The sequence below is a fragment of the Daldinia loculata genome, assembly GCF_022478755.1.
Source record: "Daldinia loculata strain CBS 113971 unplaced genomic scaffold F4817scaffold_70, whole genome shotgun sequence".
NCBI lineage: Eukaryota > Fungi > Ascomycota > Sordariomycetes > Xylariales > Hypoxylaceae > Daldinia > Daldinia loculata.
The window spans coordinates 28,292-42,043 of record NW_026054924.1 but is presented as its reverse complement, the minus strand read 5'-3'; the positions used below and the strand labels follow the sequence as shown (position 1 = coordinate 42,043).

General features: G+C 41.3%; 3 protein-coding genes across 3 annotated transcripts; all 3 read right to left on the bottom strand.

The window, feature by feature from the left end:
- Window positions 1–3,693, bottom strand: F4817DRAFT_361637 (uncharacterized protein; the record flags this gene model as incomplete). The annotated part of the gene is made up of 2 exons (XM_049306435.1): window positions 1–1,142; window positions 1,194–3,693. The coding sequence occupies 2 exons, from the start codon at window positions 3,691–3,693 to the stop codon at window positions 1–3; spliced, it is 3,642 nt and encodes a 1,213-aa protein (XP_049154962.1).
- Window positions 3,694–4,878: 1,185 nt separating this feature from the next.
- On the bottom strand, window positions 4,879–6,986 carry F4817DRAFT_265144 (G protein-coupled glucose receptor regulating Gpa2-domain-containing protein). The gene is made up of 2 exons (XM_049299352.1): window positions 5,976–6,986; window positions 4,879–5,887 (listed from the first exon to the last, which is right to left on the bottom strand). The coding sequence occupies exons 1-2, from the start codon at window positions 6,662–6,664 to the stop codon at window positions 5,041–5,043; spliced, it is 1,536 nt and encodes a 511-aa protein (XP_049154961.1). The 5' UTR covers window positions 6,665–6,986; the 3' UTR covers window positions 4,879–5,040.
- A 2,002-nt stretch (window positions 6,987–8,988) lies between these two features.
- Window positions 8,989–10,575, bottom strand: F4817DRAFT_350427 (uncharacterized protein). The gene is made up of 3 exons (XM_049304940.1): window positions 9,968–10,575; window positions 9,179–9,547; window positions 8,989–9,124 (listed from the first exon to the last, which is right to left on the bottom strand). The coding sequence occupies exons 1-2, from the start codon at window positions 10,438–10,440 to the stop codon at window positions 9,244–9,246; spliced, it is 777 nt and encodes a 258-aa protein (XP_049154960.1). The 5' UTR covers window positions 10,441–10,575; the 3' UTR covers window positions 8,989–9,124; window positions 9,179–9,243.
- Window positions 10,576–13,752: the final 3,177 nt, after the last annotated feature.

Here is a 13,752-nt window from a genome sequence, read left to right as displayed (position 1 = left end):
TCATAGAGGTGTTCTCGGTTTGAAGTACTCCTTGAAGATATCTAGTTCCTCGAGGTTTAACTTGTAGATGACCGTGCAGCACACAATCAACAAGTTCGGAAATCGTCGAGTCCAGAAACTTAAATATCCATCTGGCAACGGTCCTACCATCCTCTTCAGCGGCTCGCTCATATCACCGTAATGAAACCTTTTGTTTCTGAGCGCTCGTAGCAGATCTAGAAGCCTTGAACCGGTGTATTTGCGCTGCCTTCCCAGGCTCTCCACGAATTCCTTAGGTAGTGTCTTGAGAAAATCGCCGCGGCACACTTGAGAGGCACATGCTTCGAGCTCCGTCAAGGCCCTGGATGGCGGATCTCGAGGCTCAAGCTCAAAATGATCCGACACGTCACAAAGAAAAGCAAGCCGTTCTTTTGCCGACCAGAAGAACGGATGGGACATGACATCCTTAGCCGAAGGTCGGGCCCTAGGATCGGATCGAAGCATCGTCTCAATTAGGGCTTTAGCCTCGTGTGCGGCGTCGCCTAGTACATCTAAAGGTTTGAGGCTGAATTGACCCTTACGGATGTTGACTTCTCGCATATACCGATCGCCACAATCGAAAGGGTGTAGTCCCTTAGTGAGTACGTAGAAGAATACAAGTCCAAGACTAAAGATATCAATTGAGCGAGTAGCGCGGCGATTAGGCATAACATCGGCGCTAATCAATTGACTCGAGTCGCTATGCGTGCTGGTCATAGACATCGAAGAAGATTCGCGCGCGTCGTCGTCGAGGAGGAGCTCAGGTGCCCGCCAACCCGAAGTCCCAGCGGCGTGGGCTGTGGTCGCGCCGAAAGATGATTGGCCTCCTTCGAGCTTTTTGCACAACCCAAAGTCCGATACGAGAAGTCGCGGCTTACCGTCGCGTCCCATGGTAACCAGGATATTCTGAGGCTTCAAATCACGGTGAACAATGCGAAGGTCGTGAAGGAACCCTAGACCATGTGCGATCTGTAATAGGACTCGGGGTAAATCCATCTCGCCGGCCCGAGCCAGATCCTGGAACATGGCGGGCTTCTCGATAATGTCCGAAAGCGAAGCCTGGCACAACTCCAACGCAATGTACAAGAAACTATCGTTCTTCGACATGGCAAAATATCGAATCACTAAACGAGCGGGTTAGCAGTCATAAATAGAAGGGACGACTAAGCTCGTACCATTGGGATGATGATCACTTTCGAGCAACAGCTGGGTCTCCTGGGTTGCAATATCCCAGAATTGGGTAAGCATGCGCTTAACAGCAACATCCCGTCCGTGGAATTTTCCAGCGAAGACGATGGTACCGTTACTGCCCATACCAAGCTGTTCGTCTTGGTTGACCTCGATACCACCTATCTTGACGATCGGGCCGCTTACGTCCTCGGGGTCGTTATTCATGGTTGTGATATTCGGCTCAAGCTTGGATGGTAGACCGATGTTCTGCAGGCCAGGGATTCCCTCTCCAGCTTCAGGGGAGGCGTTCTCCCCCGAGCTTTCAACAGTGTCGCGCTGTTTCTTTGCCCCCTTCCGATGTTTAACACCTCCTCTCCGGCCGCGGTGGGCCTTCTTCTTTTTCTCGGGAGACTCGCCCTCGGTCTGCTGTTCACGGTTGTCGTCTATATCTGCCAGCTCAAGCTCCGCGGTGGATACGATAGCGGGTACAGCTTTTTCGGTACTTTCCTTTTCAGTTACTAACTGTAACTGCTGCTTCTCATCCGGCTCCTCAACCGACGCTCGGACGACTTCAGCGGCTACTTCCCGTGGCGGACCAACTGTAGGATCTGTCGAAGGTACATATGTCACCGTATCAAGATATTGCTTTGGCCTAATGCGGCGTTTGGACCACCTAACCAAGTCCTTGTAGTAGCGGAACAAGAGATAGACGACGACGGGGAATAGAATCGGATTCATCAAGAAGTCGACTGTCTTATCAGCGGCGTACTGCGGAAGAGCAACGATGCTGCCAACGATGCCTGTAGAATCAGCCTCCGTATCAGGCAGTGAGGTCGGCACGACAGATTCATTATCATCATTGTCAGATTCGGGCGTGAAAGGTGAGGAAGGCAAACTTGGAGGAATAGTTGGCGGCCACTGCGCCACGGTCCTTGCATTCCCTAGGACATGAGTACCAACCAACACCTTGTTTGCCCATGTAGTATCAAGCGTATCCCAAGGGTTCTCGGTGTCCCATCGGTTCCTACGGCTAAGCTGTGCCGCCGGAGCATCGACAATCAAAGGGTACGACCAACCAGACATGGCATACCAGCTACCGGATTCGGTCTGGTTGAGAAATACGCTATGGCTTCTGACGCGGGCAGAGTCTTCGTCTCGAGCGGGCGGAACGGGCTGAGGGAGCAGGACAAGCTCGGGGTTGCTACCGGGAGGAGCATCTTCAGGCCTAGCGATGTCGAAAACACGCGCGACGGGGACAGAGAATTGGAGCGCGAAGGAAGTGGCTCCGGCAGGGTAGGCGAGCGCATAGACTTTACCGTCATGCTGGCTAGTAAAGTATCGGTTATCCTGCGTCGCTCGATACTGCTGATGGAGATCATTATCGAAATTGTTTGGGCCCCATTCGGCATATTTAAGTGTGGCAATCTCCCTACCGTCATCCGATCGGTGTATGGTAACGATATACTCTGTTCTACTCAGAGTGATGGTGCCACTATCACTGCATTCCTCATTGTCCGAGTCAACGAAACGCCCGTTCGGGGGGAAGCAAGTAGCACTTTGATCAACCTGCGAGCCACCCTGTCCGAACCACTTAAGAACGCGACCGGTCGCCGCGTCCAGCGTGATCATGGTCGTTTTCTTGTGACCAGTATAGACTACGGGTGGATTCTGAACAGCGTAGGAGCCGAACTCTTCCACTAGCTGCTTCATTGTTAGGCCCGTACTCATCAGGCCGCTGCCAAAGCCAGATGGGGTCCAGACGTAAAGGGCACCATCACGGGTTGGCTCGACAGCCCAAATGTAGTCATCCAGGGGATGATGATCATAGCCATCTCGTCTATCGGCTAGGGAGCTATTTGGGCGGCGGTGAATGGTTTCGACGATAGGTTGCTCAACTTGGAGATGCCAGCGCTCGTCGCCGGACTCGCGGTTAACAGCATAAAGATGTCCATCGACGGTCGCCAGAAGAATGTAGTCTTCCACTTCCCAATTCTCCAGACTCCGCGCAATCTGCGGCGAGGAAAGCCCAGCACCGGCGAGCAGGCTGGGCAGATATCTTGGAGAATTTGGTGCTCGAACGGACAAAGCCGGAGCCAAAGTTGCGAGGGCGCTCGCATCGTTAGGAAAAGGTACGTTTCGGAATCGCTGCTTATTGGTAGTGACACTGTTCCTGCGGCTAACAGCTGGGGTCTCGTGATGGTTGCGTGGTTTGGAGGGCGTAGCGGTAGCGAGGTTGCCTACGACTCGCTCAGCACCGAAGGACTCGTGTCGGGGAATAGGGACGTCTGGGCCGTGAACGTCATGTTTGTTCACGCCTACGTTATCATTGTTATAGTCGTTTAGGAGATTAGCAACGGAAGCTGGTTCCGGAGGGGATTGCTGTCGGTGTTGCTGCTGCTGAGCATCGACAAGCTGGAGCCAAGGTAGAAGGAAGACGGCTAAGGCGAGCAGAACCTTGCGCTGCTGAACGACGAGCCGTCCCTCGCCAGGAGGCCGTCGTAACATATTGAAGACGTCAACGTGTAATTGTCGATAGCGGTATTCGGAAGGGAGAGTAGAGATGGACGCGAGCGGGATAATTGTCGGATTACATCAAGGATAAAAAGAGTAGGCGTGGGATAGAAATCGATTAACCGCCTTCGAAGTAAGGCGAATAGGCAGTAAGAAGATGTAGAAGCTCGAAGCACGAAGCACGGGAACTAAAGTTCAATGGTAGGTTAGATAAAAGATGGATTCGAAGGATTTTGTGTTGACGGACCGGTCGGAAGGGGGGATACCTAAGTCGAGGATGTCTCGGTTCAATGAACAGCGGTTCCGTAGTTCAATCGTACCTACCTAGCTGACCTAGGTACCTAGTCACTAACCTAAGGTCAGGGGTTCAATTGTAAGTAAATATTTAAATCCCTCCGGTCCGAAATAGTGGATAGTAGATCTGATAACAACGTCGACGCCGATATTTATAAGTTAAGGTAAAGTAAGAATGCGATAATAATATTTCGTCCTATTCCCTTGTTTTACCCCGCTGGCGTTGATGAACGACACATGAACAAGAGGCGAAAAAAGACAAGAATCAAATCAACAATACGGAATAGTAAGTGTGCATATGTTGGTTGAGTCTGCAGTCCGAAAGGATTTTGTTTCTTTTTTTTTTTCTTTTCGTGATGCAATGTGGTGAGACGAGCCCTGGGCACAAGCGGTTAGACTCTCGGTTTGTAAGTTGTCATTTCGCAGCTGTTCTTCATGAGACAGGGAGGCCAGCCCTTTGGATCAATCAATTTGATAGGATCTCGTGGAGGACCGCCACGGACAATACGCTCAATACGGATAAAATGGCTGATTGGGTTTATGTATGTATATATACATGTTATGCAACGCCTCTCGTTACGTGTACGTGTATCCACGGGCTATTTTAAGCAAGGATAAGATTGCCGGGGTTTAGAAAAGGAGAATAGGTAAATTCAATGGTTGGTTCGGTTGGAGGCTGACACACATGATCTTACGGAGATCTTACCATTGATAATTGATACACGTATGTAAGGTACCTACATAAGGTAGATACCTTAGGTATGTACAGTAGATGCATTATTATGCATGTGGATGTATACCAGTTCCCACCGTAATAATCGGGCACGTGGATGTCATTAGCGGCACTTCTCATTTTCATTCCACCAAGTCAAAAGTACATAAATACATGTACCTAGAGGCTTAACCAACACGAACCTACACGTACAGCGCCAGGGCACAACGGACTTCATCCGATCGTTGATAAAACGAAAAAAAAAAAAGTTCGGGATTACCAGAGTTGATTCTATTTCTATCTTATGTATATCTCTAAGGCCGAAAGCTCTAATCTCATAGACGCAAGCTTCCCGCCCTTTGCTCGTGCACTTTCTCTGAACTGTCAATCGAGTGAGCAGAAGGTTCTCGTGATCTCGTCTTCGAGTCTTGCTCAACCTCTACTACGACCGTCGTCACGGTATCCATCTGGATTCCTGCTTCTGCTGCTCTCGTAATACCCCTTAAGGATTCCTGGCTCCCGCTACCTGGACCTCCAACCCAGCGGCTGTTGCCATTCTTGGAACGTCCGTCTCTCCCATCCCACCCTATCAACTCTCCGAGCCGTCCCAGTCCCCATACTGCCCTCCTCCGTCCCCTACCTTGCCGGCCATCTTCGCCGTTACCGGTGTGAGCTCCACCCTGTACCCAGACCATATTTCCGTATTGCCTCCAGTGCGGTGTCCTCATAAACGTGAATGTCTCCAGGCCCGTATCCTCGGAGTCGAGGGGCGCGTTGAAGATGATAGAATGTCGTGTGGTCGAAAACAACAGGACGTCCAACCATCCATTAGAGGCTATCATCGTGCCCGCCAGGCAGAAATAAGCTATGCTCACTTCCGTTCCAGACATGCTCACCACACGGCCCAATGCTAATGGTGCTGTACATAATATGTATATGACCGGATAGATAAGGAAAGTGGGATGGTGTCCCGAAGGGTTTGTCTGGGTTGATGTGTTATTCGTATCCGACCGTGTCGAAGCTGATGGACGACTATGCGAAAGGGGTTGAGAGAAGGCCCTTTTCTGGTGAAGGAAGAAGAAGATAAGCGAATATAGGATACTCGTCATGATAAACGAGAGGAAGATCCATATGTAGTGAAGCCAGAGACGAAGCGACTCGAATCTATCGTTTATCCAACACCTTCAACCGATGTTAGTCATTTATGTTAATATATATAAAACACATTGATTGGGTGTTGGTGAGCGATATCACCCATTCTCTCACTTACCAAGCTGCTGCGCGAACATAAAACCCACCGGCCCCTCTCCCGTTATTGGTGGCAGCCACACCGGCAAAAGACATAACATAAATAAACACCCATAAACCGATAATGGCAAGATACAAGGCCCACTGTGGCGGTTTGTACCCTCTCACGACGGTTAGATAAGTATGAATAGCAATGGCACATATGAAGCAGCTCGCAGACAGATCTCCTGTCGACACAAACCAGCCCTGCGCCCAGCAAGTCGGAACTCCTACGGTAATCTCGTTGTTCTGGATCCACGGAATATTCAACATGAATGCCGTAGCCTGGTGCATATCGGCGAAGAACAAGTTGTATACGAGGACGAGAAACTGGTTTGGCGGCCCTCGTCCCGCCGCTTGTCGTCGCCGCCGTTGTTCATCGTGTCCCTGTGGAATAGCCTTCTTGGATAACCCAAAATTCCTTTGGGCTAAACCTAGCGACAGATCGTTTGCTGGGGTTTGGTGGCCTTGGTCTATTCCCTCCGGGGTCCACAAATGCCAAGTAACTAACTTATACGTCAGGAATAGGAACAATGTGGACGTCGTGATAAACGACACTATGCCGCAGACGGCGACGGCGATGAGTCCATTCCGATGGCCATTAGGCAGAGGCGACAGAGTATCGCAAGCTGGGGCCAATGGACCGTAGTCTTCGTTATAAGCCATGCCCATCTATTTACCACCCTCGTACGTACGTAGGCTAGCACGATATTGTGCAGCTAAAACTTTAACACGATGGGAGACGACCAAAGGATATACTCCTAGCCGATGCCAAGTACGGATCTGTCGCCGAGGTTGCGATGCGTTAGGGCGGTTCGGTTCCCCCCCAAACATAGGTAGGCTAGTAATAATAAGCTTCTCTCTTATGATATGGCATTGGAATATAACAGGCCGCAAAGCCGTAGTAAATCAGTTCCCATGAAGAAATATACAGCTTAATAAGAGACGATCTTTTTTTCCCCCTCCACTCATTTCACATTTTTCTTCGACGAGTGTGTAAGCAACGAGACGGTCCAGCTGTACTAGTTCTCGTTAGCGCTGTCATCGATAGAGCACTCGTTACATAGTATACTATAGCTTACTAGGTTAGGGGATAGGATATATGAAGCCCGGGCCAGCGACATAGCCAATTCCATCCTAGCCACACTGGGCTAGCAAAAGGAGTTCATGACAAATGGAACATCTCGGAGGGGCTATCGATTCTTTAGTATTCTGATCCTTATTACCACGTGGGAAACACAAAGCTTACCTTGATTCTGCCGAACAAGGTGTAGGTATGCCTAGAGACCGTGTAACAGAACGGCAGCACCTCGATAATCCTTCTCGATCCACGCGACACTATGTACGTACGCTATTAGATACCTAGCCGTTGTAGGAGCGATAGCGTATAGGGAATTCGTCGGTTTAATCTCGTTACTAGTAGTGTAGGTGCCTAACTTTGCATGGGTAAATACTGTGGCGACGGGCTCTAATGGAACTCAGCTGAATGGAACTTTATGATAGCCGAGATTACCCACACAATATACGGAATATCATTCCTTTAGTCTTGATCCCTCATCCCTGCTTACTTAGATGCACCATCAAGCGAAACATTGCCCACTGTAGATAAAATACATGAAAGCCGGCCGAAAAATCGCCAGCACCACTATACTGCATCTCGTGGTCGATGCCCGCCCTACCCTATTGTCAAGATAGTTTCCACCGCAAAGCGATTGTTTTGTACAAGGTATGACATGCAGATGACGTGCTAAGGTAGGAGGTCTAAGCGTAGTTCGCCAAGTACATACGCCGTTGGTCTTGGCTACATTTCAGCTCATGTGTCGCCCCTGAGCAATTTGGACTCTCAGCCAATCTATTACCTACCTTGGTAAAATGTCACTAATAAGGAACGGACTAGCCGCACAACCTAACTGACAACCTACCTAGTTAGAAATTAAAGTTGATACTAGTAGTAACTAGATAGTGTGGTAAACTTAAAAGTTAAGTATAAACTCAACGTTTGTACATACATATGTTAGGTACCTACTTACCATAAATGGATTTTTCGTTTCGAAAATGAAGCCTATCATGCTTTTAAACTTAACGCAAGGATGATGTTAGGATTAAAGCTGAAGATACCGGCTGCATTGGTGCGGCTTAGTTCCATCGCTTCAAGTATTAATACTGTTTCTTTTATGCAAGGCCATTCATATCGAGCCATATATATGGAATACGTATTATAGAAGAGCAAGATGATTCATTCTTACTTTCACATGCGGAATAAGGCGGAAATATTCCGCTTATGTCCATATATCTATGGCTGTGTTAAGCCGAATTTTCCTAGTGATACTCGTCTAATCTAATTTATACTATCAACTCTTCTATATTTTATTAGTACTGCCACAATTTTTCCAGCCAATCAGATCCTTAGAATCGCCCCGCAGTTGGCGACTTTTTCCTTTGCCATTCTATCGCATAAGGTCTGAAACACATGCAAATAGGATAGAAAGGTCATGCAAAACGAGCTCTATCCAACGATACCAATTATTAAAAGATTTATACAATAGTATAATAGGTCAATTGATTCTACAAAAAATTCATCGGACGTGCGCTGAGGTGTGGCTAGCCAATCAGAAAGGCCAGACTTATATGTGGCGTATGTAAAAGGCACTCTTGAAGCTAGGCACTCCCCGTAAGCGCCTGCGCGAACGGGTAACGCAGCTAGTAATATTACATACCGTAGAGGCGGGGTACGCTGGTACACAATGATTGTAAAGTTAAACAATGATTGTCCTATATTACAATCATTGATTCATTACACAATGATTGTTGGTCAAACAATCATTGTGTCCCAAACAATCATTGTGCCGCTAAATTAATATGGGGAGTGGCACGTGATGTAGGTACTTGGGGTTACAGGTCCCACTTATTACTCTGGTCACACTAGTATTACTTGCATGTTACCGGTCACATTAGGATTACATGTATGTCACAGCAACAAAATCAATTAAGTACTAGGAGCAATGAAGAGATACAAGTTATGCATTCCCTTCTAGTCGTCATCAACCACCACCAGTACAGGCCACTAATCCGAAAGCGACAAAGGGCGAAAGCTTGCTGTTCCAGTCGAAGTACTCCTGCGAAGGACTTGGCCTATTGACAATGTTAGTGCTCAGGCCATAAATGTTGAAGCTCGAGCCAACTTACCGTGGGCAAAGGGGGTCCATGGTCTTTTTGGGTGAAATCGCGATTTCGGAAAAGTCCGGAGACCATTATAGCAATTTGATGTTCCAGTCGTTCAAGACGTGTCCAATACCAGGGACATAGATGACATACGGCCTAGTAGGATTTATTGCCGTTATGCCAATCATAATAGGTGCATCTTCTTGTTCTTCCATGATCTCCAAGTCGAGAATGCTGTCTCGCTCACCTGTTCTTTCCAAGGGTGTGATCACCAAGAAGATGTGACGTTCCCCATATACATCAAAGAGGAAAATGTGGTCGATGATACCGATTTGATTGTCATGATACGCAATTGAGTCCCCTTTACTGAAAACAAAGCGCTCGGGATCCTCGCTATTGCATGTCAGTTAGCTGAGTTCAGGTGTCATGTCAATTCCCTGTTCACATAAAATGAGGACTGCATGTAGATCACCAACCCAACACCTGCCAAGACTCGTGATGCTTCTTTTCTTACAATAAAAAATGACTTCATTTTTTACTGTTAAGAACCAAATATGGAAGACTATCAGCTAGAGAACTATCTCTAGCAGCAGTTAAACCATTCACTTGGATCAGAAATTGGTTGTCTTGGCAAGTGCTGTTAGAAAATTCATCCTTCAACTTTGAAAGATCAAGCTTCTCAATTGGTGATCTCATGAGCCTCATTCTAGTAAAACAAGAACATTGAAATTGACTGCCAAGAGCTTGCTCAACATCATCAGTGGAGCAAGCCATGGTCCGTGTTAGCTCATTCGGGGGGAGGTGTAGACTTACCCAGGGGACATAGGCGGTCGATTGAACCCCACCTTGCGGGCATACTGCACCATCTTCTTCTTCTCGTAATAGGATGGCCAGTAAGACGCCTTACCATAATCCCGATGATAGGCCGATCGGAGTTGCTGAAGGAAATGTTCCGATAACTGTTCTGCTCTAACAGGCATAGGGCTATCACCTTGGATGAAATGGGTTGAGTTAGCCATCTCTTTAGAGGGGATCTTGTTAATAATGGAAGGGTCCTGATGACTCTCATTGGCTGACGGAGGGACGTCAAGCTCAAACTCGTCCTGATCGAGCATAGCGTCAGCTTCTTGTTCTAATTCATTGCGATCCGAGCGGGCCAAAGCGCGCTTGAACAGGGTAGGACATTGCTTGTAGAGCGTCTGAATGTCATTGGTGAGTTCGGGATCATCCCGTCTAAAGGCGTTTCGCAATACCAGTCTCAGAGTTAATTGAGTATTAAGCTTCATCAAAAGCACCTTTTCAATGTTCGAGTAATTGGTCTCGTATACTCGACGTTTGAACCATCTAGATGATTGATGGTCAGTTGATGTTGAAAAATGCCCTGTAGCACAACAAATTATGCTAATTAGAAAGTTTTGCCGGCAAAACTCTTTAATTAAATACGTTAAAAACCAAAACCGATGGCTTCGGTTTTAGATTTTGAGTATAACGTAATAATGTTTAATATATGTTTAAAACACAAACAAATTAATATTTTAAAGCTTACTTGGTTTTTATTTTATATATAATTACATATAAAAAAACGGAAATGCCTTTAAAGTAATAATAATAATATTACTTTTTTAACTTTTTATTTTATTTTATCTTTAACAGTTATTATTGGAAGGGCTACTTCGTTTTGCTAAAACCAATAATATAAATATTAAGATTTAAAATATTTAAACGCCGGTAAAATTATTAATCATATACTTACATAACCATTATTTTTAATTAAAACATAAATATTAACAATATTATATTCCGCTTAAAAAAGATCGTTTTATTATAACAAAAAAACTTACTTTTTTTCCAATAGTAAATTTACTAACCAGTATAAAACGCAAAAACTTTTTAAAATAAATCGAAATATTCCATCCGCATTATTTAAAATTTCTTATACTCCGCTTATACGCCTTTAATAAAAGTAGTATTAACTATAACGTAATATATTATACTAGCAATATTATAACCGAAAATTGCTAGAAATTAAACAAAAAAAAAATAAATAATAAAGAAAAACCTTTTATATTAACGTATAAAGATAAATTTAAACCTTACGTCAATATTTCGTTTAATAATATATTAAAAAGATTAAAATATTACTTCCACATCCTTAACATTAACGGCAATAAATTACTTATATAATATAAAAATATTAATAATAATTATTAATTAAGTTATTATCCTATTACGCCAAACTTTATAAATTAAATATTTCCTTACAATAAAAAGATATTAAAACTGTAGAAAACTTACAAACACATTACTTACGCCTCGGACTTATTAAATAACAAAATAACAAATACCCACGCTAAACTTTACGTTATTTTAAACAACGATAACGTTAATAATACTTACATTATTTCCAAAATTTATAAACAGTAATATATAAATAATAAAATAAATAAATATATAACAAGAATTAAAAAAAATAAACCGTTTAACAATTATTACAATACATTTTTATTACGTCCAAATATCCATTGTTATTTTAACTTTAATCGTTTAATTTTAATTTTTAAACGCAATAAAAACAACTTGTATAAATTAGCAGTTTACATATTTATACCTCCGAAAAAATTTAATAATTTTAATTTATAAATTATTAAACAATATTATAATCACATATACCGTCCGATTAAAAGTATTTTTCCAGAATACCTTTTTGCTTATTTTACCTAGTTTTTATTTTATAACATAATCCTCGTATTCTTTACAAAAAATAACAAAGTTATAATTAACGTTAACTTTATCGAAAAGAATAAAAATATTAATAACCGTAAATTTATTTTTAAAATAATAAATAAAAATATTCCTTAACCGCGGTTAAGATTTTTTAAATCCAAACCCCAAAATAACAATACCTTAAATATAAAACGCAGTTAAAGCAAATTCGAAAAATAAAATAATAATAATAGGTATTTTTTTAATTTTTTTAATTTTAACGCATATAACGCAACCTTAAACGTCCATAGCAATAATAACTGGTCCAATATTAATATTAACAATATTAATAGTTATAACTTTAATAAATTTAAAGGCGAATATTTATAAAAATAACCGTAAATTTTTAACTATAAAAAAGCTATAAAAAAAAAGTATAACAATAAAAATAACATGTACGAGTAAATTAAAAATTAAAAAAAACAAAAGCCTTATTTTTTTAATAATATTAACAATAAACCTATATTAAGATTTTTAACCGTATAAAATCTTATAGGTAAAAAAAATACAAATAATAAAAATAAATATAATATTAAATATATATTAAAAATTAATATTAACTTAAAGAATATTTATTCGAAAATCTTAAATAATTGCGTATTATATATAAAGATCGATATAAATAATAATTAATTAATTTAGCTAATTATATAACCAAAATATATAATTAAAAACTATTAATTAATATTATATTTTTAATAACTATTAATATTAAATAATGAAAAATAATATTTATAAAGGTTAAATATATTTACTTTATTTAATTTATACCGTTAAATATTCCCGAAAAATTTTATACTATTACGTTTTATATTTTATACTTTAAATTATTTTATTAATTAAATTTAATAATTTTATTTATTATTAAGAAAACGCTAACGTTTAATCTTTATAATTAAATTATTTATATTTATATTTTTTAATAAATTATTTCTAAAATTATAATCTAATATAATAAATATATAATTATAATTATATACATTTTATACTTTATATTTTAGGTTATTTTATTGGTTTAATTTAATGGTTTCGTACCTCCCTAGCAAAGGTTACAAGAAAAGTATTTCTTTTAAACAACCAATTATCCTTACCAAAAAAAGCATAAAATTACTATCTAATACTTTCCCGGTAAAGGCTGTAAAAAGAATATTTCCTTCGAATAACTAATTACTTTTACCGAAAAAGACGTAAAACCTTAGGCGTTTAAAAGGACCATCTTGGCAATTTTCTTATTCCAATCCTTTAACCTATCCGCAACAGTCTTCCCGGTAAAACGTTATAAATAATTAAGGTTAAACGGAATTTCAAATATAATATTTTTAAACGTTTTATATTAAAAAACCGTAACGTAATTTAAACCAGGATTAAACTCTTTTTCGGAAATGTTTAAAATAATCTTATTTATTATAATAAATTAGCTTTTATATACAATAATTGCAAAAATAATTATTAGCAGGAATTGCATATACTTATATTTATGATTTTTATATTTATAATTGCAGGTCGAATAAATAACAAGAATTATCGGGTAGCTGTTAAAAATATAAAAATTAATTAACCTTTTATACTTAAAAGCAAACGTTAATAAACGGGGAAAAAAGCGTAGGCCCAATAAAAATTTACCTATTAAACGTTATAAAAATAGTTTTAAAAACGGTAGTTTAATAATTGGCCCTTTTAGTTTAAGCAATATTTTTAATAGTTTTGAAAGTATTATTTATTAAGTTAAAATTAACCGAAAGATTTTCCGTAAATATAACGTAAATATTAATATATACGGGTAAATGTAACTTTAAATTACCAACATCGCGCAATATAACTTTATCCCAATTTAA